The following is a 27,938-nucleotide window of genomic DNA, read 5'->3' as shown; positions in this document are numbered from 1 at the left end:
TCAACCAGGCTAACTAACAAGGTGGCCTCCTCCATGAGGCCAGCTTGCTCCCACAAGCTTCTTTCATGGAGAGAGACTGGAAGCTTGCTGAGGGTCACTAGGAACCGTGGCCCTGAGTGTCCATGTGACCAGAGCAAGGGGACTGCACAACTGCTTCCTGTTTGCCAGAAGTGCCCTGGGTCATTCTGAGGTTGGGTGTTCAGCTATTTTTGGCAAGAATGAGTCCTATGCAAAAGGGACTTCCCCTTTTTTTGCAGTGCACAGCCACCAAATGCTGAGCAGTCAAGAGCATTTCTTATTTCCAGATTACCCTCTGAGCACCTCTCTGGCTGCCAGATTACCAAGGTTGTCATAGCTTGTTCGATTTCTCAGCTCTAGGCTTCAGCTAACCATACCAGGCTGGGTGGCCTCGGTCCTGGGAATGGCTCCCTGTGTCAGCTGCTTCCTGTTGGCGGTGCTGATTTCTGCCAGCTGTAAAGCCATCCCCTCCTCAGATCTGAAGTGCACTGGGGTGAGTCCAACCTATTTGTCTTTGTCCAGATTCAACTGCCTGGAAATGTTGAGATTCAGCATGCAGTCATATTTGAGCCTTGGCATTGCAATATCCATTGTCTTTAAAAGGGCAATGGGGTGTGTAGAACTTTTTCTTTGCTGTGAAAAAGGAGCCAAAGAGCTCTGCTGGGGAGGTGCACTCACCAATTGCTAGTAGGAAGAGGTGAGAGTTGTTCTCCTCTGCACACAATTTCCCCCAAATAATCCCAGTTGGGACATAAAATGTCAACAGGGTCCAAATGCAAACAGCAGAGCTCCAAACCTGCTTCCTAGCATAAAGGAGCTGTTTGTTCAACCTCCCACCACATGGCCACTTCCCCAAAGAGTCCATTAGTTTCCTGGCATTCAGGGTGGAGGTAAGTGAAGACCACCTGTAACAGGCTTTAGAGAATAGAAAGATCACTCTGAATGAACCTGGCTTTCTCCTCAAGTCAGACAGCCCTCCATCTGTTTCACTAATCCACAGGAGTAACATCTGAGAATAGAGCCAAATTGTACCTTCTGTTTTGGACCATAGCAAAGTTTATCGAACTGTGGGAAGTTCTTGGGGTTTCCCAAGTGGCTCAATGATAGAGAACCTGTCTGCCAATGCAGGAGACATAAGAGATGTGGGTTCGATCCTTGGGTTGGGAAGATCCTCTGGAGGAGGGTATGGCAACCCACTCCAGTATTCTTGCCTGGAGAAGCCCACAGACAGAGAAGCCTGCAGGCTACAGTCCATGGGTTTGCAAGAGTCGGACATGACTGGAAGTGACTTAGCAATCACACACGCATGGGAAGTTCTAGGGCAGGGTGATGAGATAGAGAAAGAAAAAGGGACCATTCTCTTACCATCTTCCTCCCTATTTACCTCTGATCCCATCAGGTATCCAGCACCATGTGGTCTGTCAGACAAGGGCTGTGGACAGGAAGGACCATCAGTCTCGGTGGCTGAGTGGGCTGCTTTCCTAATTTGGAGGTGAATGACAGCAAAGAGGCAGGAGTAGCTCAGTGGAGAAGGGCAGAGCTTAAGACCCAGGGTCAGGAGAATCAGGGAAAGTAGGGCAAGGACCTGCCAGACAAGAGCAAGAACAGAAGCCAGGACTTTAATAAGGCCTAGGAGCAGAAAGCAATATGACCTTGTTAGTCTGGTGCATGTATGATCAGAAGGTAAGTCATGTCCAACTCTTTACAACAGCATGGACTACCAACCTCCTCTGTCCGTGGAATTTTCCAGGAAAGAATACTGGAGTGGGTTGCCATTTCCTTCTCCAGGGGATATCCCTGACCCAGGGATCAAACCTACGTCTCCTGCATCGGCAGGTGGATTCTTTACCCCTGAGCCACCTGGGAAGCTTTGTTAATCTGATATTGGGATGGAATCAGGATGCACACTCGGACCAGAAGGAAGTACAGTGCCCAGGGGAAATTGTTCCATCTGCTACAACAGTGTACCACAGACCAGATGGCTCCAACAACAGAAACCTACTTTGATACAACTCTGCAGGCTAGAAGTCCAAGATCAAGATGTCAGCAAGGTTGGCTTCTTCTGAGGCCCCTTTCCTTGGCTTATTGATGGCCTTCTTCTCAGGCCCTATCCTGAAAACAAGGGTTTGGTTCTGTTCTGAGTTCAGTAAACTTTTTATTGAAGTAAAATTTACATACAGAAAAGTCTACCAGCCCTAAGGGCAGAGCTCAATGAGTTTTCACCAAGTGAACACATCCATGTGAGCAGCCTGCAGAACAAAAAGCAGAACCTTCTCAGCACCTAAGAAGCCCTCTCGTGTCTCCTCTAGATCACCAGCCCCTCACACCCTCCAGTATTCTCACTTCTATCACCAAAAATGGATTTTGCCTCTTTTTTGAGTTTTGTATACATGAGACCAGTGTATACTCTTCTGTAGCTGGTGATTTTGCTCAATATCAAGCATATGAGATTTATTGATAACGTTGTGTGCAGCCACCATGGGCTCATTTCCATCACTGAATGGTATTCTGTTGCATTGTCATTGTTGTTTGCTAGGCCAGGTCTGACTCTCTTGTGACCCCATGGGACTGTAGCCAGGCTCCTCCGTCCATGGGATTCTCCAGGCAAGCACACTGAAGTGGGTTGCCACGCCCTCCTCCAGCGGATCTTCCCAACCCAGGGACAGAACCCGCCTCCTGCATTTCCTGCACTGGCAGGCAGATTCTTTGGAAGCTCCACATTGTTATCTAGGTCTTCAGCAAACAAATGAACAAATATTTATTAGGTGTATGTCAGGGAGTAGATGTATTTAATCAATGGGGGAACATATGTTTAACTTTAGTAAATATCACCAGTTTTCAGCATCTTGGTATCCATCTATTCTCCCCAGCAGTGAATATGAGTTCTGATCGCCCCACTGCCTCACTAACATTTGCTATTGTTTGTTGAAGAACATTAGCTATTCTGATGGATGAGTAGGGGCATTTCACTGTGCCCGTGATGATTAAACTGAGTATATCTGTGTATTTCTGTGTGTGTGTGTGTAAGTGCCTTTTCCGGTCTTTGGCCCCTTTTCTCCTAGACTGTTCATGGGTTTTTGGTTGTTGCTTTTTTGTTTTTTTTGGTAGTGATTCTTTATGTATTCTGGATACAGTTGCTTTATCAGATTGCAAATATCTTCTCCTACTCTGTGGCTTGCCTTTTCATTCTAAATATTTTTTGAAGAACTGAAGTCCTTAATTTTAATAGAGCTTGATTTATCATTTTTCTTTTATTTATTTTAAGTGAATGTCTATTTTGTTTAAGCAATTTTTGCCAGCCCAAAGCAATGAAGATATTATCCTATATCTTCTTTTGGGAGTTTTATCATTTATCATTTCGTATTTATTTCTAAGTTTCACATGTAAATTTACAGTCCGTCTGGAATTGTTTTTTTTTTTTTTTGCATGTGATGTAGAGGAGGAGTGAAGATGAATTTTCAAATAAAACTTTTGTTTGAAAAAAATGTCAAACCTTGAAAAATTCTGAAATAGTCTCAAAATATTATAATGAATGCCGATAAATACTCCACACAGAATCTTCTGTGTTTAAATGGAATGTATGTATGCATGTGTGTGTATCGTAAGTAACAAAATTAGATCTATGACCAAGTTTTTGAAGGTTAATAAATATGCAAACAGTAGCTGGAATTCAGCCTTCTGTGATTTGGATTCAGGTGATATTTTAGATGTGCTCTTGAATCATTGCTTGTGAATACAGGCATGCCTCCTCCTTTCAGATGACTATTTGTCATTGTACAGTCACTAAGTCATATCCAACTTTTTGCAACACCATGTACTGCAGCACACCAAGCTTCCTGTCCTGCACTGTCTCCCAGAGTTTTCTCAAACTCATATCCATTGAGTTGGTGATGCCATCCAAACCATCTCATCCTCTGTCATCCCCTTCTCCTCCTGCCCTCAATCTTTCCCAGAATCAGGGTCTTTTCCAATGAGTCACCTCTTGGAATGAGGTGGCCAAAGTATTGGAGCTCTAGAATCAGTCCTTCCAATGAACATTCAGGGTTGATTTCTCAGATGACTATTCAGTCCCCTCAAATCCATGGTAGGAGACAATACTTCATGTCCAGGTATGGGGGAAAGTGCTTAGTAAAGCTCTGTTTTAAGAGAATTCCAAGTTCATGATACAGGGGCTTCCCAATAACACTAGACAATGACAATGATGTTTCAATGATCCAGTGACTTTACTTGTGAGCGCTTGATGTATATTACCTTGTTAATCCTCAGAGCTGGTCTACCAGGAGAGGTTATTGTCCTCAATCCATAGCTGAGCAAAACAGGAGGCTCACAGAACACAGCTTGGTAGTTGAGAGCTGGGATGTGAACCCAAGCAGTCTGCCTCAAGACACACAGAAAGTGAACTGCTTTTAATCTGAGTGCCCTTTGCCTGGAGTCAGATTGACAACAGAGTTTTAGGGATGTGACCCCTTCGGAGTCTTTTGTTTTATTTTCAAAGAGTAACTGTTACTCTGGGATTTGACTCAGTCAAACTGCTGTCTCTGGATAGAGAGAAGTGATTAGCAAGGGAAGGTTGGAGTTCAGTGTCCCAGATTCCCCATGCCTGGGGGAGCTGGCTGCTGCTGCAGGTGCCAAGAGCAGAGGAGACATCCAAACAGGTGGGAATCAGTGCGTGTGTGAAACTCAGAGAATCTGAAGTCAGAAAATGCTCTCAACACTTGTGAGGAGAGAAGTACTGTGGGGTGCGAGGGAGTCAGAGATACAGCAGGAAGAAACATAATAAGATCTTGATTGAAAAATGCAAACGAATACCTGGAGGGAAAAGGGATTGCAGACACAGACGGAGCACTTGGGAGCCCGCTCAGTGTGATGGCACCGCTCTGAGGCGGAGCTGGAGACAAAGGGACGGGCATGGGTCCCATCACAAATGCCCCTGATGGGAATAGAGGTGGGCATGGCTCAGTTGTCCTGAATACCAGGGGGCTTTGCCTCAGCCCTGCATAAATTCACATCCAGAAGGCTCCAGACTGCAGTGGAATGGCCAAAGCAGAAGAGTGAGAAAGTGACTTTGGAAACTGACCCCAGACTGAGGTCTAGCAACGAAGTCTGGGTTTATAGGAAGTGGTCACGTGGGGCTCAAAGAAACCACAGGGGCTGCAAAAGCATCTGCCTAGAAAAGCAACTGAGCATGTGGTCCTCGCAGCTGACCCAGCCCTAAGCACAGTGGCAGTGACCGCATAGCTGGACACAGGATTTCTCTTCTGCACCCCACCCTTCCAGGCTCCTTTCTATTATCTATTATCTGCTGCCCAGGAACCCTGTGCTATGCTATGGGAGCTCACTCTTGGGAAGTTTCCCTGTGAAAACTGTCAATGAGAAAGACACATCTCACTGACACAGTTTTACGAAAAGTGTATAACCTGAATCAAATCATGAGGAAACAAACCACAGAGAAGGAAAATTCTGCAAACTAGGAGCCAGGATTCCTAAAAAAATTAATCAGTGTCAGCAGAGATCAGGAAAGGCTGAAGAATCTGCTCAGATTAAAGGAGACAGAAGAGATGTGGAAACGAGAGACAATGATTGAACGGAAATGTGATGTAAAAGCCATGGCAAGGAGCCCAGAATAGTCTCTGAAATGTGCTTGGTTTTCAAATTTTCTTATGAGTTCTTATCATTTGCCTCATTCCTTAGGAATCAAGGGCAGATAATTCATTGCAGTTTACCTAACTAGAGATTATTGAATGTTACAAGCCAGGCTCCCAGTGAGCTTCTCAGTCCTCCTGGGAAGGGTTGTAGCCTGGTTCTCAGGTTTTCACTGGGTTGAAACTGAGCTATTGCTTTCCATTTGCTAGGCCAGTGGTTCAGGAGAGCTCATACTCACTTTCAACTTTTGGAATCACATTAACGCAGTGAAGTGCTTAGTGAAGCATACAAGAGGAGTAATTTAGTTGTCACAGAAATGCATATATTCTGGAAAAGGAGGGAATTGCCAATGCCGAGCCTTTTACTGAAGGGCCAGAATAGAGCAAGACAAACTGAGGAAAGGCCCCATTTCTCCATATATTTATGACGTCAGTGATGCCAGAGATCAGAAAGGAAAAGTGGGTCTCCTCAAAGCTAATCTGAACCTCAGAAGGTGCACATACATCTTCTCCCTGGGTCTTCTCTCTTCACGGGGACCAAGAGGGATCTCACAGCATGTGTTTTCCCTCACCAGTCAGTCAAATATATTTTAAAGGCCAAGTGTGCATTTCAAGGGCGTTCTGTGGATTTGTGGCAGTGCCTAAAGGACTTTGGGTCTATGAAACAATTATGGATGACAAGGGATTATAAATATGGCATTTTCATTGGTGACTTTGTAACACTGTCACAATATAGAAGAAAACTGGACTTCTCTGGTAGCTCAGACCTTAAAGAATCTGGCTGCAATGCAGGAGACCTGGGTTTGACCCCTGGGTCAGGAAGATCTCCTGCAGAAAGGTATGGCAACCCACTCCACTATTCTTGCCTCAAAACTTCCATGGACAGAGGAACCTGGTTGGCTACAGTCCATGCGGTCACAAAGAGTCAGACATGACTGAGCGACTAACACTTTCATGTAGAAGAAAACCAATGACTTCCCGTAAATGAGCGTGCTCAGTGTTGCTACAAAAAAGGGCCTGGCTAAGCAGAAGTTGGAGAGTGAGTAAGGCAAAAAGCAATTAAAATGGCGACACCTCTAAATCAAAACACTTCAGGGTAAAGGCAGATGTGTGCCATCTTCTGTGTGCAGTGAAGCAGGCCCGTTTGCAACTCAGCATGAGGAGAGCTGCTGATGCAGATTTCAATGGGGCAGACCATTCCTGATCCGGGGCAGTCTCAGCAGGGCCTCTGGTCAGGACACCACGTGGCCTGGAGAGAGCAGGGCCTGAAAGGTGCGAGGAAACCATGTGGAGCCTGAGATGAGATGAGAGATAGTCTGTGGTTCTGGGATGTCTATCTTCTTTGTGTCTCCAAGTTGTACTTCTCTTGGAGAAGCATTTCTTTTTTTCCCTGGAGCCTCCCCATGCAATATATACCCCACCAGACCTTCAGACCTGTCCCACCACCCTTTATACTAAGGCATCAGCCAGATAAATTTCAGTTCAGTTCAGTTCAGTCGCTCAGTCGTGTCCAACTCTCCGCAACCCCATGAATCACAGCACGCCAGGCCTCCCTGTCCATCACCAACTCCTGGAGTTCATGCAAACTCATGTCCACAGAGTCGGTGATGCCATCCAGCCATCTCATTCTCTGTCGTCCCCTTCTCCTCCCGCCCCCAAACTTTCCTAGCATCAGAGTCTTTTCCAATGAGTCAACTCTTCGCATGGGGTGGCCAAAGTATTGCAGTTTCAGCTTTAGCATCAGTCCTTCCAATGAACACCCAGGATTGATCTCCTTTAGAATGGACTAGTTGGATCTCCTTGCAATACAAGGGACTCTCAAGAGTCTTCTCCAACACCACAGTTCAAAAGCATCAATTCTTCGGCGATCAGCTTTCTTCACAGTCCAACTCTCACATCCATACATGACCACGGGAAAAACCATAGCCTTGACTAGACGGACCTTTGTTGGCAAAGTAATGTCTCTGCTTTTTAATATACTGTCAAGGTTGGTCATAATTTTCCTTATGAGCCCATAATTCTAAGGGCCGCTAATGAACCCCTTCACATTTTTACCTGCTTAGTCCAAGATCTGTAACTTGAGTTAGCACATCTAGCAAGCAGTAAGCAGCAGATGTCAGAACACTTGACTCTCACATCAGCATGTGGGACCCAGCACAAGGAAGTCCTCTGAATTTATGTGCAGAGCTGTGCCCTATGCTGGTATCAGCAGCCTGCAGTTTCAGAGATCCTTAACTGAGTCATACTTCAAGATTATAAGACCTTATGACCTAAGGTCTGTGCCATGCTGCTAGTTCTTTTCTTTTTTAAACATTAAGAAAATTTCTAAATATATACAAAAACGGTTAGTTATAGGGAACCTTGTGCGGATCACCCCACATTCAGCAACCACCAAAATTTTGGCCTCTAATTTCCGCCATCCACTCTCTCATTTTTTGCCAAAGTATTTCAAAGCAAATCTCCACCATCATGTCATTTGACCTCTAAAACCTTCAAAAAGTAACTCAAAATAAGAACATCTCTCCTACATAATTACAAGGTCATTATCATTAACAAAATTCTCAGTTCTTTAATATTCTATAATATCCTGTCCTCATTTGAAGTTTCCTGACACTTTCCCAAATGTCTTATTTGAATCAGAATCTAAAGAAGTGCCAGAAGTGAAGAAAGTGTTACTCAATCGTGTCATTTTAGCTCCATAGACTGTAGCCTGTCAGGCTCCTCGGTCCAGGGATTCTCCAGGCAAGAATACAGCAATGGGTTGCCAATTCCTTTTCCAGGAGATCTTCCCCACCCAGGGATTGAACCCACATCTCTTATGTCTTCTGCATTTGCAATGGGTTCTTTACCACTAGTGCCACCTGGGAGGCTCCATACTTCAAACTGCATCACATCACAAAGTATGCAATATCTGATTGTCTTCTTTTGTTGACACTAGAGTTGGTGTGTTTGTTTCAAAATGAAAAAAAAATTTTTTTTATGCACCCAAAATCAAAACTATAAAACAAATTGCGTTCAGAAAAGGCTTGGTTTTATCACCACACCTCAATCGGCTTCCTTCCCTTCCCTTAAATAAAGCCAGTTTAGGGTTCACCTCCACTGTTTCTTTTTGTAAATGCAAGAAAATGCGCACATGCTTTCCCTAGGTACCATGCAGTATACTATAGGTATACTACACATTATATGCCACAGATACTAACATGTCTACATCCTGATGTTTTCCCCTTACGATTAACCTGTAGATCATTCCATTATCAGTATATGGAGATTGTACTTAGTCCTTTTTAGCTACACAGGGTTCCATTTTGTGAATGTACATATTTCAGCTGGCCTACATGGACAGATAATCTGGTTATTGCCAATCTTTTGCTATTGTAAAAAATAGTACAATGAATAATGTTGTGCATAGTCATTTTGTGCTTTTCCAAGTATTTTATTTGGTGAAGATTCCTAGAAGTGAGACCTCTGCCCAAAGGATAAAACATGTAATTTTACTAGAGAGCCAATAAATATACTGTCTGATATTAGCTCACACTGTTTCTCTTATCAGAAAGACGACAACAGGACATACAACTGTGAAAATTTAGGTCTCAGAGAAATTCCTGACACTCTGCCAAACACAACAGAAGTTTTGGAATTCAGCTTCAACTTCTTGCCTACAATTCAAAATACAACCTTCAGCAGACTCATAAATCTTATCTTTTTGGATTTGACCAGGTTTGTATCCGAGTTTTTTGTGTGTGCTTGATGTTTTACTTACACAATGTGTATTCAAACTGTTTACAGGACCTTCCTTTGGGGAGCAGGGACAACCTGCTTATTCTGCATGTTTACCCCTTCCCATGAAATATTTTTACACAGGTAAAATATAATTTAAATAAGCACCAATCAATGGAGAGGAAAGTGGCTTATTCTCAAAATAGACTGTGTCTGCAGTGCTGTTTAAGAAGTTCAAAGGGATATCAATAACACAACTGAAAATAATCTTGTACTAAATCAGATGTCACATCATACTATATTTTAGCAGAGTTGATTATGAATGGGTGTGACATTTTAAGAAAAAACTTAGAGGAGACATATACACTATCTACTAACTTTTTTCCTGAAAATTGGTTTTAGAGGCAGCATGGAGATTCTAAATGCTGACCCAGGGCTTCTGAGCCAGCGGGCAGAAGTGCCAGAAGAAAATTAAGGGATAGAGCAAGAGACAAATGCAGCTGGTGTGTGTGTGTGTGTGTGTGTGTGTGTAAATTGGGGGAGGGCTCTGTATGTGGATGGAGACTGCTCCTCTTGCAGAAGTTCCATTTCTTCCACCTTGGTCCTTCAACTTAAGCTTCTACAGAGCAGGAGAGTATCCTTTGTTGTTGTTTAGTCACTAAGTTATGTCCAACTCTTTTGTGACCCCGTGGACTATAGCCCACCAGGCTCCTCTGTCCATGGGATTTCCCAGGCAAGAATACTGGAGTGGGTTGCCATTTCTTCCTCCAGGGGATCTTCCCCACCCAGGGATCCAAACCGTGTCTCCTGCCTCTTTTGCATTGCAGGTGGGTTCTTTACCACTCACCCACCAGGAAAGTCCTTTCACATCCATAAGACTACACAGTCACATCTGCATGACCACCACGGGGAGGCATGGTAAATACTGCCATTCCACCCTGTTGGATGGGAAAACAGGCTCAAGGAGATTTTGCGAGCTTGCTTAAATTCACACAGGAAGGAAACTGGGACTTTAGCTCTCCTGACTCCTAGTCCAGAATTTACTTTCTCTTTTAACATTTCTCATCCTCTCATGAGAAGAGTTTGACTTTTTAAGAAGTATTAGGCCAGGGAGCTTTCATAACTGGCCGACTCTCAGTTTCCTCTTCTGCTATTTTCAGAAAGTGATAGAAACAGGACCTCACACTTCTAAAGTCCTCCTCCCTCTGCTCCCCTCCCCACCCTGTATCTGGCTACAAATGAGGCACTCTTTTCATGACCTTACACAGTTGCTGTTTCCTGAGGTTTACCAGTTGGCTTTCTTTGCCCTTTGCTGATTCTTCTGTCTTGCTTTTCAGAACTTCCTCTCTGGAATTCTTTTCCTTTTTAGACATTTCATTTCTTTGGTTACTGTCTGTTAGCAGTCAACTTCCTCGGTTTTTTATTTTCTGAAAATATTGTTATTTCATTCTGATTCTTGCAAGATAACATTTTCTGGTGTATGTCATCACTTTCTGGCAAATGTCTAGGCTGACAGTTTTTTTCTCAGTCCTTCAAGACTATCATTCCAGTCTCCCATTGTTGTCACTGTTCATATGTTGAATATCTATCTTTTCTTCTCTGGATATTTTCAATAGCTTCTCTCTGTCCGTGGAATTCTATAATATCACAGTGACTCATTGTGTAGATGGTCAGGCTCCTTGAATCTGAGTTTGGTGTCTTTCATCAGTTCTAAAATACTCTAGCCACTATCCGTTTGAACTCTGGTTGGCTCCCACTCACCCTTGTATCATCTCTGGATCTCTGATTAGACTTATATTGCATCATCTTAACTGTCCTTTATATATCTTAACTTCTCTTTATTGTTTTCCAACTCATTTTTTTTTTAATTTTGGCTACATTCTAGGTAATTTCCTCATATTTACTTCTAGTCCATTAATATCCTCTTCAGCTGTGTTTAATCTCTTGTGTAAGCTATCCATTGGTTTTCTAATTTCAATTATTAACTTTTCCCATTTTAATATCATGTATTTTTTATTTTACAAATATATGAGGTCAGTTTCAATATCTTTTCTTTAATCATACTTTTGGTTCTTACTATTTCCTTTAAGCATATCAAGCATGTTTGACATAGTGTATTTATAATGATATAATACATATAAGCTTTATCATCTATTCTTCACACATCTTATACATATATTGCATACACACATACATATATATGTATACTTTATCAGATATATCTGATAACTCTGGCTTCTGCTGCCTTTTTAAATCTGATTCTGTAGAGCTTTTTTTGAGGGGGGCTGACTTTGCCTAATGTGTTTTCCTTATGTGTTCAGTTAATTTTTATTTTGAGAATTTACCATGTAGAACTTTGTATAAATCTTTGTTTAAAATGTTTCCTTGAACTAGATGACACCAATGAAAGATTGATCTTGGTATGTGTGACAATGGCATCATGGCTGTAGAAAATAAGCCTGTATTTTTTTTTTGAGATGCATACTGAAATATGTATAGACACCTAGGATTTGACTTAATTTGAAAGAGAGAAGTAGGTATAGAAGAAGAAATGACTGGCAAAATGGGGAGAAACGCTGCATCTGTGTGATATATACATGGAAATTCACTGCACTGTTCTCCTTACTTTTATGTAAATTGGAATGGTTTTTATGTAAATCTTTTCACCTGCTAGTTACCTGAAATCACTACCATTCTGGAACTGTTTCAAGCTAAGTTGTCCATTTGGGTTTCTTTGGGGAAGTCCACAGAGGCAGTGTAAACTCAGGCTGCAGTTCTCATAGGTGGAAGCTGGTGGTGGTTAGAGAGTCTCAGAGGATATTTTTCTTGTTGTTCTTCTTGTTTTTCTACCCAGAAGCAAGGTCAAGATAAACACATATCCTCAAATTCTCCCTCGGTGAGTTTTCTTTTTTTAGGTTCACCCACTGAAAGGATCCCCTGAGGGTATTGGTAGTTTGCAGGTTTTTGAAAAGATCTCCTATTCTATCCCCAAAGCTTGGTCTCCTGCCACTGGGCTGTGTGGCTCATTAAAATCTGGACTGTAGGCCAGGATCAGCAGATATTGACAGATATGGCACAACTAGCTCCAGAATTTGGCCCTATGGTTTCAAGCTTCCTTTTGACACTACATCTCTAAGCCATTCGCTTATTGACCTCCAGGGGAGCTCTGTGTGTGTTTGTGTGTGGATGTATAGTCCAGTATTTTGAGGTATAATATCAGGATGACTTTTCTCTGAACCTCTAGTTTCATATTTCTATGGAGTATTTGCATATATATCATTTGAATCACAACCATCCTACAAAGCAATTATTGTTTGCTGTACTTAATAGAAGAAAAAACAGAGGTTGAGAAAAGTTGTGACTTGCCCAGGATGGCATAGATAACATATTTTATATATCATACTATACATTATGTATTTTATGACCCATTTTATATTGCTTGTAACAGTAAATAATAGTTTGATTTTGTCTACAAACTACTAATTGTTCCAAACACACATCTCTGAGAGTTCAACTTAAAATATATAGAAAAAAATTCTAAGTCAGAGTGTTCAGATGTGAGGCCAGTCATTAACTCCACAGGCCATCTGTGGGTAGTGAATAAAGTTTATTGTCTTTCACTTTGGATAATAATGTACACTGTTTTTACTATACACAAAAGATGGCCTTGTTATTATAAGTCACTGTAATAGAATTTTTTTCTTTTCCTTAATTACTTCTTCTTAAATACTATTATCTTTTTAAGGTGCCAGATTAACTGGGTACATGAAGACACTTTTCAAAGCCATCATCAACTGAACACCATTGTGTTAACTGGAAATCCCCTGATATTCATGGCAGAAACATCACTTACTGGGCCCAAGTTGCTGAAGCATCTTTTCTTAACCCAAACAGGAATATCCAGTCTTGAGTTTATCCCAGTGCACAACCTGGAAAATTTGGAAAGTTTGCATCTTGGAAGCAACCATATTTCCTCCATTAATCTCCCAGAAAACTTCCCAACACAGAATCTGAAAGTCCTGGATTTTCAGAATAATGCTATACACTACATCTCTAGAAAAGACACCAATGCTCTGGAACAGGCTACCAACCTAAGCCTTAACTTCAACGGCAATGACATTAAAGGCATTGAACCTGGGGCTTTCCATTCAAAGATCTTTCAAAGCTTGAAATTTGGAGGGTCTTTCAACTTATCTATTATATTTAAAGGTCTACAGAACTCTACTATTCAGTCTCTTTGGCTGGGGACATTTGAGGACACTGATGACCAAGATCTCACTTCAGCCACATTTGAGGGGCTTTGTGACATGTCTGTTGAGAGCATCAACTTACAAAAGCACCGTTTCCATGACTTATCATCGTCCACATTTCGGTGCTTCACTCAACTCCAGGAGTTGGATCTAACAGCAGCTCACTTGAATGGATTGCCTTCTGGGATTGATGGTATGAACTCTCTCAAGAAATTAGTTCTCAATGCAAATAATTTTGATCAATTGTGTCAAATCAATGCTGCCAGTTTCCCGTCCCTTAGGGACCTTTATATCAAAGGCAACATGAGGAAACTTGACCTTGGCACTAGGTGTTTAGAAAAACTAGAAAATCTTCAGAAACTTGATTTAAGCCACAGTGATATCGAGGCTTCTGACTGTTGCAATCTGCAACTCAAAAACCTGCGCCACCTGCAGTACTTAAACCTCAGCTACAATGAGCCCCTTGGTCTCGAGGATCAGGCGTTCAAAGAATGCCCTCAGCTAGAACTCCTGGATTTGGCATTTACCCACCTAAGTGTTAAGGCTCCACACAGCCCTTTCCAAAACCTCCATCTCCTAAGGGTTCTGAATCTCTCTCACTGCCTCCTTGATACCAGCAATCAGCACCTTCTAGCAGGCCTGCGGGATCTCCGGCATCTGAATTTACAAGGGAATTCCTTTCAAGATGGGAGCATCTCAAAGACTAACCTACTTCAGACAGTAGGCAGCTTGGAGATTCTGATCTTATCCTCCTGCAATCTCCTCTCCATAGACCAGCAAGCGTTCCACGGCCTTGGGAATGTGAACCACTTGGACTTGAGCCACAACAGCCTGACAGGAGATAGCATGGATGCTCTTAACCATCTTAAGGGGATCTACCTCAATCTGGCCTCCAATAACATTCGCATCATCCCACCCCATCTCCTCCCTGTCTTGTCTCAGCAGAGCACAATTAATTTAAGTCACAATCCCCTGGACTGCACTTGCTCAAATATTCATTTCATAACATGGTACAAAGAAAATCTACATAAAGTTGAGCACTTGGAGGAGACTACGTGTACAAATCCCCCATCTTTAAGAGGAGTGAAACTGTCCGACGTCAAACTGCACTGTGGGATTACAGGCGTGGGCATTTTCTTTATTGTAGTATTTGTATTCTTGCTCATCCTTCTGCTCATTTTTTCAGTTAAATTTATTCTTAGGTGGAAATACCAGCACATTTAGTGCTGAAGGTTTCTGGAAATGGAAAATAAATATGCTTAGCAAAATTGCCCTTGGTAAAGGAACTGTTGTCTGTTAGTGACCAGATTTTTCTGACTAGTTTCTGGAATTGGGTAGGGAGTCACTGTACTTTTCTGAGTCCCAGAACTGATGAACCTCCCAGGAAGGTAAACTGACTAGGGCCAGAGGGTCAGATGCAGCTAGCTATGAGAGACACAGAGCCTTCTGCTCATATGGAAGCTGGGTAAAGTTGAGGGGGACCAGTGGTAGGGAGGTAGGAAAGGCCAGGAGACTATTAGGAGGTTGTCACTTCCACTCAAGAGCATCCCTGGAGGCACCTCCTCCCTTGTCCCTCCCACATCTCTCTCTCTCCTACAGCTCTGGTATCATGCTTGGGTCTGAGTTCTCAGGAATATAGGCATTTGGGAAACAAGTTGGGGATAAAGTCTCAAAGTATATTTTAAATGAAAAAGAGAAAACACAATGAATTTAAACGAAGAGACTGAGAAATGAATCTTACCATCAAATTGACTTCATTAACCTCCTTAATCCTTAAATCTGCAAGGATTCTACAGTGCTGCCATGGTACAGATAGCTCTAAGGAAAAAGAAAACAGACACTCTCACCAAGATGCCCCTGCCCCAAGGCTGAGGTGTTTTGCACAGTGACTACCCTCATTTCAGAACCAAAGAGGCTTTTTTTTTTTAACCTATCTGGTGTTCTCACTCTTATTATGTTACAGATCCTAACTTACAGGTGGGCTGTGTATTTTTCAAAAGAAAAATACTCTTTTCATTTGAATGTCTGGTCCTTGGAAGCTTCTTTCTCATAGGAACCATGAGATAAATGGTGGTTTGGTTCCCAAGACAGCTCTCAAAAGCCTACTCACCTGGGACAGCAACTGAGACAGCACATTTACAATGAAAACCAGTGGAAGAAAGCAAGCATTCAGGCACCCTCAGCACTCAGGAACTCAACAAGCTGCCTCAGTGAGTAGCAGTTTCTGTTGAGGCTCGAGAGAGCGCAAAGATGGTGCCAGCAAGAGAGAGTGGACAGGGCCAGTGACTGCAGACAGAGAGCTGGGAAGCCAGCAGTGTTACACTCAGGGCTTCCTCCCAAGGCCCAAAGGGCGACACCCACGCAGGGCTGGATCTTCTGAAGCCTGCACTGGCAGAGAAGAGAGCTGAGCTCTCGTACTCAGGTGTTGCATTTATAAGGCCTGGATTAAGTAGAATAACCAATTTTAGGTTAGAGATAGCAGAGTTATTAAATATTGATTGGATATCAAAGTAAAAATTAGTAAACTGTCGATCAGAATTGATTAACCTTGGGTTGGGGGCATAATATTGGAACAGAGTAGAAACTTGGGGACCAGCTCTTCTTTATCTCTGTACCTCCAGAAAAGTAGGAAAGACAAGGGAATAGTGAAGGAAAGCCATAAACATACACTGCAAATGCTTTACCCGTCTTAGGGTATTTGTGTGTGTGTGTGTGTGTAATGCTACACAGGAGCCTAAGTATTCCTAGAAATTCTTGGTTAAGGACACAAGACAGTGGCCAGGGAATGGGGGGTGGGGGCGGGGTGGGGAGTGAGGCATTTGCTTTGAGTGCAAAATTTAAGGGGGAACGAAAAAACTCAGTAATCAAGGCAAAAAAAAAATTCTTACTTTTTAAACTCTAAATTAACGCCAAAAATCCACAATAAGTACAAAAAATTTTTAAATATAGTCAGGATCTACACCAGTGCCATGCTGAAATGTATTAGAGCCTGAGGCAAAAGGAAAATTGCTAGTAACCATGCTGCCTTTGTTTAAAACTTTGATATTTTGTTCATTGTGGATATTTTACATTAGTTTTGATTCTTTTAATGTTGCATTAAAATAATATTTATCTTCGTTACTGAGTTTTTTTGTGCCCCCTTAAATTTGGCACCCAGGGTAGGTGCCTCACTCACCTCACCCTGTCCCTCCCCTGAGGACTGGTCAGAAGTGGGGACTCCCATCTAACTCCCAGGCCACCGTCTACTGGAGGCCTATTAGCAGGCACCGTATCTCAGTTTTCCTCCAAAATGTCCCATCTCCTTCCCTTTGGTTTCTGGAAACAGGGAGAAGTATTCAAGATCTTATACCTTGTTCTCATCCTCAGCTGTCTCCCAACTCTTGGGTGCAAAGATTTGCATCCTTCCTTTAAAACCAAGAGAGGTGGCAGAGACGAATAGGTACCAAAACCCTGTGAGGGCAAGCAGGGCACCATCCTGCTAATGAAGTGAAACCTCACATAGTTCACTGCTTTGATCATCTGAAACACCAGCGTTTGGGAAGACAGGTGTGTGGGAAAGGAATTTTCCTCAGCTTTCCTGAGGGAGTGTGGGCAAGGAAGTCATTTAAGGATACAGGTTAAAGGAGAAAGAAAGTGCCTGGAACTATGAGGGCCTGGTGACACCCCTCCTCAGCCACCATCATTCCTTCCCTGGGCCTGCAATGGTGGGGCAGCCCCCGGAGAAGGCCTGTCTGAGCCACTGCTGCACTGTTACTGTCCTGAGTCTGGCAGTGACCAAGGCCTTTTCCCCTTGAGTTTCGGGCTCAGAGGCGACCTAACGCAGAAGTGGGCATGACTACTCCAGCCTGTGCTGAGAGGGTGCTCTTCCAGGAAGCCTCCTAGCTGTGGCCACAGGAAAGGCCCCTCATTCTAGGGACCTGAAGCTGGCCAGGCAGCCAACCCTCCCAAGTCAGAGAGCAAGCCTCCCTCTGACCACCACCCACACCTCCCACTCTCGTGGGGGCAGGAAGCATTCACCTCGGGATATGGCTGGACACACAGTTATTTTGTCTTGTTGATTTTGTTCATGTGTTTGCAGCAAATTCGATGATCAGTTCTGGAAAGTTGGAGGGACATTCCTGCTGGTGACCTGAAGACGCCAAAACCACGCCCCCTGCTCCCTCCCTCCTCTCTCTTTTTCTTTCCTTGTTGCTTCTTCCCCTCCTTCATTCCTAACTCTTTCTCTCCCTCCGTACTTCCTTTCATTACTTATCTCCTGCTTTCCTTCGTCTCCTTTCCTTCTTCCTTCAGTCCTATCAGGGAGGATGAAAGTCTACACTCTAAAGAATTCAGACTGAGAGCACCAACCCACCACGCTCCCTGTGTATCCTAGCAAACTTCAGCTCCTTCCTGCCTTAAGGATTTAAGCTTCCGATAGGGCTTCCCTGAAAGCCCAGTTGGTAGAGAATCCGCCTGCAATGCAGGAGACCCTGGTTCGATTCCTGGGTTGGGAAGATCCGCTGGAGAAGGGATAGGCTACCCACTCCAGTATTCTGGCCTGGAGAAGTCCATGGACTGTATCAACCATGGGGTTGCAAAGAGTTGGACACGACTGAGTGACTTTCACTTTCAGGAAATACTACCTGCTGACCTAACCACTTCCTTGCCACACTGTCCTCCGTAACATGTACCTTGGAAAAACAAAAACATTCTGTACAGCAGGGGGTCCCCAACCTTTGAGCTCTAATGCCTGATGATCTGAGGTGGAGCTGATGCAGTAATAATTACACATATAATAAGAATTAAAGTGCACAACAAATGTAATGTCCTTGGATCATCCCCAAACCACCCCCCCCAACCCCCAATCTGTGGATAATCTTTCTCAGGAACCTGGTCCTTGGTGCCAGAAAGGTTGGGAACCACTACTGCGAACTACATCCCCTCAAAGACTGTAGGGACCCGAGCCCTAACAATCTGCAATGGCCCGGCTTTGCCGTATCAGGCCCTTCTATGCGAAGCCACGAGCTACTCTATAACTGGGCACTGATTGAGGGTTTTGTGACAGCGCCTCTGTTTTAAGCAATAGTAAATTCACCCTACAAAGTCAGAAAGGGAGCTTTTTGATGGCTGCTGTCAACTTCATTGCTTTACCCTAGTTACTAGGATAGACTCTGCAGCCGCAGTGTTTATTGGTTTTATGTATTGCATGTTGTTGCTGCTCTGACAAGCTACTCCTATAAAAATGTGTTATTATTGCATGTTGTAGCTCAGTGAGCTGACCATGCATTTCAAAGTGTACTGAAGCAAATAGTGATGAAGTCCATAAAAACTGACTGGTCTCCATCACAGAGGATGCTCTAAGTGAACTGCACTCCCACAATCTGGAAGCAAATTATACCGTTTCCCCTTGCTGGCGGCCCTGACTGCTAACTGAACACAGCACAGACCCAAATGTAGGCATTATCTATGTGTCCATGTAAAAGTTCAGGACAGGAAACTGTCATTTTACTTCTACTCATCTAATTCCCCAATAAGCGATGCTTGCAATTTTGAAGTTTGTAAAAGTATGAAATAAAAGTATGAAATAAAAAGTATGAAATAAATAAATTTCATATATTACTATAGGATGCAAGTGGGGTGGCTGACATTGCTTTCCATCTGTTGTGAATGTTGAAGAGAAAATTAACTTGAATTATAGCAAGAGAGGATGTGGTTAGTTCTAAGCAAGTCATGACTGACGGGGGTCCTGGGTGTTGAGCCAGAATCAATTGCCTGAGACATTAAGAATTAGGATGCCTAATACGATGGGAGTTAGTCTGGCTGCAGAGGAGTCAACAGCCCAGTGTGACTCCCAGAGCTCTCAGACACTGGTTTATCACCAGAATCGTTGGGGAAATTCTTTGCAGAACAGATTTCCAGGCCCCACCCTGTAGATATTGGGATTCTGTTAGATTAGGGTTGGCCTTGGACTTTTAGCCAAATTATTTCATGTAAAATCCTTCCCTTAACTTTATCAAACAGTAACAGAAATACGTGTCAGATTCCATGAGCTAAAAAATTATGCCATACCCTGTAAGAGGAAACGTCCCAACAAAATGGGAAGAAAAGGTTAAGGAGGCTTCTAGTCCAAGAGTGAGGCACCGGGCAAGCAGCTCATTAGTCTCTTCCGCCATCACCGCCAGGCCACAAGCCTCTGTTCCTCAGCTACCCTGTTCTGCCACCTATCCATCCCCACTCCATTCCAGCTACTGACAACTGGAAATCACTTATTGAATACTATGGGTCTTGAATAATGAATCTGGAATTTGGAAAACTCAGCAGTGGCCACAGGACTGGAAAAGGTCAGTTTTCATTCCAGTCCCCAAAAAGGGCAATGCCAAAGAATGTTCAAACCACCGCAAAACTGCACTCACTTCACACACTAGCAAAGCAATGCTCAAAATACTCCAAGGTAGGAGGCTGCGATCCCGGAGGTCCCGGCGCGCATGCCCGTGCCTTCCGGCGGAACCTGGTGTGAGCAGAGCCACAGCTCCGGGGCGTCCCGCGAGAGGCGGGTCTGCGGGCCTCACGCGCGCTCCCCCCGGCTTGCCTTCTCCGGGGAGGGGGCCGCGGCTGTCCGGGCCCAGGGGCGTCGTGCCGCGCCCCCCGCCGCCGGGTCTCCCGGTCCTTCTAGTTCGGCGACCAGAAGCTCGGGCCTGGGGCCGGCCCGCCCGACGCTCCTCTCCGAGTTATTCCTTTGTTCAGTGGGGCCTGAACCTCCCGCCTCGCGGAGACCGGGAGGTGAAGCGTTCGCGGGATTTGAAACCCAGACTCGAGCGGAAGGGCCCGCAGGCTGGCAGCCTGAGCAGTCCTAGGGCAGAAGATGGCCAAGGAAATATGCCTCAAAAAAGTCTTTTCAAGATAGTCTTGAAGACATAATGAAACAAACGAGAAAAGGAGTACAAATTTGACAGAGATTAAACAAAAGTCTTTGATCATGCCACGCCAAAGAATCACCAACACTTCGAAAGTGCTAAACTATGAAGACAACATTAGCCTTAGCTTTGGAAAATGAGAAGTCCAAATTGAAAGAAGCCCACGATGTCAACTTAAAGCTGAGGAGAGAATGTTACTTCCTCAGCTATCAACTATACACACTGAAAAATAAACTTATGTCACAAAATAAAGAAGAACCTGCTCAGAACCTAGAATTATGTCCCTCGAATGGACTCCAAAAGTAGAATGGACTCCAATAGTGACAACAACTCCAGAGATATATTTGTGAAGCATTTACCACAAGTTCTTGAGGATGCTGACTGTCCAGGACAAGAAGAGTCATTCCAAGTAGAAGAGCCAATACCTATTATTTCTCAAGACAGACCAGGATTTGATTTGGATTCAAGTGAAGGTGCACTACCTGAAACTCACCAGTCACCTCATTTTAGCCTGAAGGATATCACGAATGTCCCTTTGTATCCTGAGGTGGAAACCAGAAAGCTTTCTCTTTCTCCAAAAAAGAAAGCCCACCAGTGTCTCTACGTAAACGTAGGTGCAAAGCTGCCATCATGAGCTATAAGGAACCCTCTCTCGCTTAGAAATTGAGAAGAGGGGACCCTTTTACAGATTTGCGTTTCTTGAATTCACCTATTTTCAAGCAGAAATAAGATTCCATACACTGTTCTAAAAAAAAAAAAGTGTGAAGCAAGTACAATGAAGCCTGTGTTAGATGCTATTGAAATTCATCCTATACCTGCTTCTGTGGCGCCAAGAGGGAATCTGTAAAATAGTATTCAAATGGTTGAACTATTGCTGTAGAATATTCTCTTGATAAGACTGTAGATCATGAACATGTCTTCAAAACTATACTTCAAAAGTGATGTGTCGTCTTAAACCTTTGATACATTTTGTTTTTCTTCTAGCTATAAATAATTGGACTGAAGCACTATCATAGTTTAGATTTTTTTATATTGCCTAAAACAATTGATGTATCTTATACCAACATTGGGAAATTAATCATGTTTCTTCAAATTAAGATATTTTCATTATAAGGCGTCTTTTTTTCACTTAAGTGGGTAGTACTATGATTGAATGAATTTTTGAAGACAGACTGAAGATCTTTTGAAACTCTTTGTACAGTTTTTGAATAAAATGAATCCTTGTCATTCACAGTAGAGTATACGCTCAGCTGTTTGTGGGTTCCTTATCAGTTCAGTTCAGTTCAGTCGCTCAGTCGTGTCCGACTCTCCGCGACCCCATGAACCACAGCACGCCAGGCCTCCCTGTCCATCACCAACTCCCGGAGTACACTCAAACTCATGTCCACAGAGTCGGTGATGCCATCCAGCCATCTCATTCTCCGTCGTCCCCTTCTCCTCCTGCCCCCAACCTTTCCCAGCATCAGAGTCTTTTCCAGTGAGTCAACTCGTCTCATGAGGTGGCCAAAGTATTGGAGTTTCAGCTTTAGCATCAGTCCCTCCAATGAACATCCAGGATTGATCTCCTTTAGAATGGACTGGTTGGATCTCCTTGCAGTATAAGGGACTCTCAAGAGTCTTCTCCAACACCACAGTTCAAAAGCATCGATTCTTCGGCGATCAGCTTTCTTCACAGTCCAACTCTTTATACCATCGCTGTATTTGATTTTTTCAGACAAAATGTGTATGAGATCATGATTAGAGAACTGATGGTTGCTTAGGCTCAGGGACTGGGTAAGTGACTACCTCTAAACCCACAGCTCCACATGCCCGTTGTTGAAAGTGATATGTTCGCAAAATCACAAATTATTGCATCATGGCCTGTCAGAATAGTTCCTTGTTTAGTCAAAAATGCCAAATGTTAAATGTGTGAAAGCCAAGGCCTCTTTCTGTGCATTTGATCAAATTCCTAAGTCCATGGCCGAGGGACACTCCAGTGGCAGAAGTGAGGTGTGCTCAAACCTGAAGCCACAAATTCACTCGAGTCAGGTCCTCAGGTGGCATGAAGCCAGTTTGCGACCCAGCCAACCTGGGACCCCGATGTGAAGAGTAGATGGTGGCCCAAGCTGGAGTGGGTCTGGCCTGCTTTAACTGCTCCAGCCTGCCCGGGGAGGACCAGCTGATTTGGGGTCTCTGCCTCTGCCTGTAAATCCTGGTGTGACTTCATTTCCTCAAGGTTCCTAATTAAAGAATAGAATCTACCTTTCTAATAAAAAAGTAAATTCAATGAGAGTTCAGCTCTGAGAGTTTGAAGCCTGTACTTTTATATATTTCTATAAATTTTGATTCGTGTTTAGAGAGCAATAAAGTTTGTATAAGATAAAAAAATAAAAAAAAAATACTCCAAGGTAGACTTCAACAGTACATGAACCAAGAACTTCTAGATGCACAAGCTGGATTTAGAAAAGGCAGAGGAACCAGAGATCAAATTGACAACATCTGTTGGATCATAGAAAATGCAAGAGAATTTCAGAAAAACATCTACTTCTGCTTCATTGATTATGCTAAAGCCTTTGACTGTGTGGATCACAACAAACTGTGGAAAATTCTTAAAGAGATGGGAATACCAGACCACTTTATGTGCCACCTGAGAAACCTGTATGCAGGTCAAGAGGCAACAGTTAGAACCGGATGTAGAACAATGGACTGGTTCCAAATTGGGAAAGGAGTACATCAAGGCTATATATGGTCACCCCGGTTATTTAACTTATATGCAGAGTACATCATGCAAAATGCCAGGCTGGATGAAGCTCAAGCTGGAATCAAGATTGCCAGGAGAAATATGAATAACCTCAGATACGCAGATGACACCACTCTTATGGCAGAAAGCAAAGAGGAACTAAAGTGTCTCTTGATGAAAGTGGAAGAGGAGAGTGAAAAAGCTGGCTTAAAACTCAACATTCAAAAAACTAAGATCATGGCTTTTGGTCCCATCACTTCATGGCAAATAGATGGGGAAACAGCAGAAACAGTGACAGACTTTATTTTCTTGGGCTCCAAAATCATTGCAGATGGTGAGTGCAGCCATGAAATTAAAAGACGCTTGCTCCTTAGAAGAAAAGCTATGACCAACCTCGACAGCCTATTAAAAAGCAGAGACATTACTTTGCCAACAAAGGTCTGTATAGTCAAAGCTATGGTTTTTCCAGTAGTCATGTATGGATGTGAGAGCTGGACAATAAAGAAAGCTGAGCATGAATAACTGATGCTTTTGAACTGTGGTGTTGGAGAAGACTCGAGAGTCCCTTGGATGGCAAGAAGATCAAACCAGTCAATCTTAGAGGAAATCAGTCCTGACTATCCAATGGAAGGACTGATGCTGACGCTGAAACTCCAATACTTTGACCACCTGATGCGAAGAACTGACTCATTTGAAAGACCCTGATGCTGGGAAAGATTGAAGGCAGGAGGAGAAGGGGACGACAGAGGATGAGATGGTTGGATGGTATCACCAACTTGATGGATGAGTTTGAGCAAGCTCCAGGAGTTGGTGATGTGCAGGGAAGCCTGGCGTGCTGCCACCCATGGGGTCATAAAGAGTTAGACACTGAGCAACTGAACTGAATCTACCATTTTAAAATTTGGTTTTAAAAAGCCATTATTGCTCATGAAAAATTAAACAGTGAACTGCACTGAACATTCACCTCTTCCTCCATTTTTATATAATATTCTCTAAACACTTGGCTGTCCAAGACTTGATATTAGATCCTGCAAAGGGACGCAGAGGACAGGGAACCACCTGAGCATTCATCCATCTCCCCCTTCTCCATTCATGTCAGTTCATGGGCTTTCTAAACAGCTTGGGGCATTTTCTTTTCTCTTTCTACTCTTCTTGGAAACGATCTAAATATCCAAAAAGAGATAAAGGATTAAATAAGGTAAGGAAAGACATTCTATGTTCTTGGGTGGGATAAAAGCATAAGCTTGCTGATACTACCAGAAATTAAGAAACACAGATTAAAATAAGATAAGGTTTATATCTAGCAGTCTGTCAACAAAAGGAGACTGGATACTAGTGTAGGTGGGATGTGAGCTTATAGGAAACGCACACACAGCTTAGAGGTGTAGACTGGTGTAGCTATTGGAGCACCACGAGGCAAAAATTCATCAAATTAAACACATCAGCCACCAATCCAGTGCTGGGTGTGTATGACAAGAAAATTGCACAATTCCACAATGGTATTCAGTGCAGCATTGTTTCTTTAGGGGCGAGTTCAAAGCCATTTGAGGGGCCATCACTAGGGAAATGGGCTTTGAAAACATCTAAGATGCACACCATGAGGCATCATCCAGCAACTAGAAGTGGTGAGTTAGACACAGCTACAGCAGTGCAGCTGAATCTTAAGCATAGTGTTGGAGGAGGTCATGGACAGGACGTGATCACCAGTTGACCTGAAGTTGGACCCATCGATTGGAGTCTCCTCATTCCCTCCCCTCCCCTCATAAAGTGTGTGTGGTGTTCCCACAGGAGGAGTCGTTTTCAAGGACTTGGCCTTGAGAACAAGGTGCCGAGACCATCTGCATGTTGTTATACATGCCTGAATCCTGTTTAAAGCCTCTATGTTAACTTTTAAGACCCTGGCAGGTGGGTGCAGAGATCCCCTTGTCCTGCGGCCACCAAAGAGAAGCCTGGTCGGTGAGTTCCCCTGCTTATAAACCTGCCACCTACCACTCTGGGGCTGCTGTCTCTTCGGTCTCTCCTTGTCTTCCATGTATGAGAGCCAGTTTGTGAACCAACATATAGACCTTAATGGAAAAAAAAAACAAAAGCACCCAAATGACTTATTAACATGAGTTTCATAAATTAAAAATACATGTATACAGAAAAATGATACATATTTTTTTAAGAACACAAACAATTAACATAGTTGCCTATGGAGCAGGAGAGGAGGCTGGATGGGAGTGTAGTGGTGTGAATCCTGGCTCCAAGGTCGATGAGCCAAGACCTTAGAGCAGGATGACCTCAAACATCCAAGTCTGAGCTTCTCTATTTGTGCTTGTGTATGTGAGTCCAGTACTATTGCCTAGAAAATCCCATGGATGGAGGAGCCTGGTAGGCTGCAGTCCGTGGGGTCGCTAAGGGTCGGACACGACTGAGCGACTTCACTTTCACTTTTCACTTTCACACATTGGAGAAGGAAATGGCAACCCACTCCAGTGTTCTTGCCTGGAGAATCCCAGGGACGGGGGAGCCTGGTGGGCTTCCGTCTAAGGGGTCACACAGAGTCGGACACGACTGAAGTGACTTAGCAGCAGCAGCAGCAGCAGCATGTGAGTGAAATACCGTGTCACGTCTTTAACATGAAACACCATGTGGTCATTACGGAGTATTGCAGGATACTTGAAGTTGCTCAGTCGTGTCCGACTCTTTGCAACCCCATGGACTGTAGCCTACCCGGCTCCTCCATCCGTGGGATTTTCCAGGCATGAATATTGGAGTGGGTTGCCATTTCTGAAATGTATTTTTGATTTAATACTAAGCAAAAGAAGTTACCCAACATCATGCCGACTATTACTTTTTTGTTGTTGTTGTTAAAATAAAATTCCATATAAAATGAAGAACAAAAGTGTCTGGGGAAGGGCAGTGACTTAATTTTTTTTTTGCTTTTCTATATTTGTAATTTGCCTTCACTTGACCATGTATTGCACAATAAAGAAAAATAAGAATTTTTAAAGACTTTTTTGGTTTTCACAACAGCGCAAGAATAAAGAGATGGTGAGGATTTCCAGTACTGAAAAAGAAGGCGGGCTTTTTCTAAAGCTTTACAATTTCAAAGGCAAAAGCTTAAGCCCAAGTTTCCTGGATTGCTCTTTCCTTTCCCTTGAGAACAGAAGGAGCCATGGGTGTCTTAAGGGTCCCTCTGGAAAGGGACAGCAGGCCAAGGGGCTGAGAATCATCTTACCAGGTGGCACTGAGCTGACAGACATGGGAGGCCATCCACAGGAGCTGCCCTCAGTTCCCTGCACGAGAAAATCTGCCTCCAGCTGAGGAAAGTCACTTCAGCACAACACTTTTTCACACAATGTTTGTATTCCAAAGAGACAGAACTTTCAGGCAAAGGATATTTATTTAGACAGGCTACAGCAGGAGATGGCGATGCCAGCGAACATATGAAGGCTGGGTAGTGGCAACATGCTTGCTTTAGGCCTTGCAAACAGCTTCTTTCTTCACCTCCAGGTTCTGACAGCCATCTCTTCAGTGCTTCAGTGAAACAGCCGATGACTCTGGGAGATGCTTTCAGCTTTATAATATTAAGAGCCTTTTTGTAAAGCTCTGTGAAGCAGTTCCTAGAAACCCATATGCAATGGATCTTCTTCCTTTTCCCCTACATCTGAACAGACTCGATGACATGTCACAAAACATACAGGGAACTTCGGTCTTGGGAATGGAGTCCCTTTTTGATGTGTTTGCCTGCATCCAAGTATTGGGATTGACAGCCCCATCGCAGCCTATGACGTCATGAGATGGCGATCTTGTCTTTTGGAATGCATGGTCCCAGCAATTCATGAGATGCTACTGCATGTTTGTTTGTTTTTTAATGAATGGTGTTAAAGCCTCCAGTCCAGGGTCTGAGGTGTATGAACTGCCAGAGAACCTGAATCTGGGCCAAATGATTGATTTTCAGTATAAAAAAAGTAATGAAACCAAAGTTCAACAAAGCTGCGGTGATTTCCAGCTTTCCTAGATACATGAGATGCATACAATACTGAGGCAGAAGGCAGAAAGAGAGAGGAATACACAAAATGATGACACTGAGGAAAGCGCTAAGAACATACTGGTAGGAAGGAAATTAAATTGAGTGAACTGCCCTACCATTGAGTTGCTTAATGTCCAGCCTATACTGAAGCAAGCAAATTTCCACAGTGAATACAGCTATACTTTTTCATGTAACATTTGTGTTGTGAACCAAAAATCTAGAAGGGAAATTGCCTACTGATTAATTACCACTAATAAAGGACCCCTATTACAGAGAACGATTAGCTTCCTTGGCTCATGGCTTCCTACTAATCATCAAGTTTGTAATTTTGCATGATATGATTTTTCTGCATATAAACTTTAAAAGAGAAAATGAGGTGACTTAGATCATTCAGAGGGACCTGGATCTGAATCCAAGTGCATGATACCTGGTAATGTTTAGAATGGTCAAGAGCTTTAGAACCAGAAAAATCGACATCCTAAAGTAAGCTGTCTTTTACAGGGTGTGTGTTAAGCAAACCACAGAGCCTGCCCGGGCCTGTTTGCTCCTCAGTAAAATGGGGATGCCATCACCATCTGGTTTGAGGCTGGTGCTGGGGCTCAGAGAAGATGGCAGATAAAACCCATGCTGCCCAGCACTGCGTGTGCACACAGAGCCAGGCAATAAATGTAAGGTTGCTTC

At 43.4% G+C, this 27,938-nt stretch overlaps 1 protein-coding gene and 1 pseudogene across 1 annotated transcript; both read left to right on the top strand.

Moving 5' to 3' along the window:
* The first annotated feature begins 278 nt into the window (after positions 1 to 278).
* CD180 (CD180 molecule) lies at positions 279 to 14,897 on the top strand. Its single transcript, XM_055421713.2, has 3 exons — positions 279 to 511; positions 9,211 to 9,377; positions 13,123 to 14,897. Exons 1-3 carry the CDS (start codon positions 422 to 424, stop codon positions 14,849 to 14,851), a joined length of 1,986 nt encoding a protein of 661 aa, XP_055277688.2. The 5' UTR covers positions 279 to 421; the 3' UTR covers positions 14,852 to 14,897.
* A 5,334-nt stretch (positions 14,898 to 20,231) lies between these two features.
* Positions 20,232 to 21,299, top strand: LOC129553016 (shugoshin 1 pseudogene; annotated as a pseudogene).
* The last annotated feature ends 6,639 nt before the right edge of the window (positions 21,300 to 27,938 follow it).

This window comes from Moschus berezovskii, chromosome 18, assembly GCF_049115385.1.
Source record: "Moschus berezovskii isolate FMDL1 chromosome 18, NW_MosBer_1.0, whole genome shotgun sequence".
NCBI lineage: Eukaryota > Metazoa > Chordata > Mammalia > Artiodactyla > Moschidae > Moschus > Moschus berezovskii.
This window is presented reverse-complemented; position numbering and strand designations above follow the sequence as displayed.

What these genes read in the sequence shown, in the direction of transcription:
- CD180 (XM_055421713.2), top strand. Translation starts at nt 422, where the DNA reads ATGGCTCCCTGTGTCAGCTGCTTCCTGTTGGCGGTGCTGATTTCTGCC. An exon ending in CAGATCTGAAGTGCACTGGG is followed by an intron (nt 512 to 9,210) that starts GTGAGTCCAACC and finishes TTCTCTTATCAG; the next exon opens with AAAGACGACAACAGGACATA. An exon ending in ATCTTTTTGGATTTGACCAG is followed by an intron (nt 9,378 to 13,122) that starts GTTTGTATCCGA and finishes TATCTTTTTAAG; the next exon opens with GTGCCAGATTAACTGGGTAC.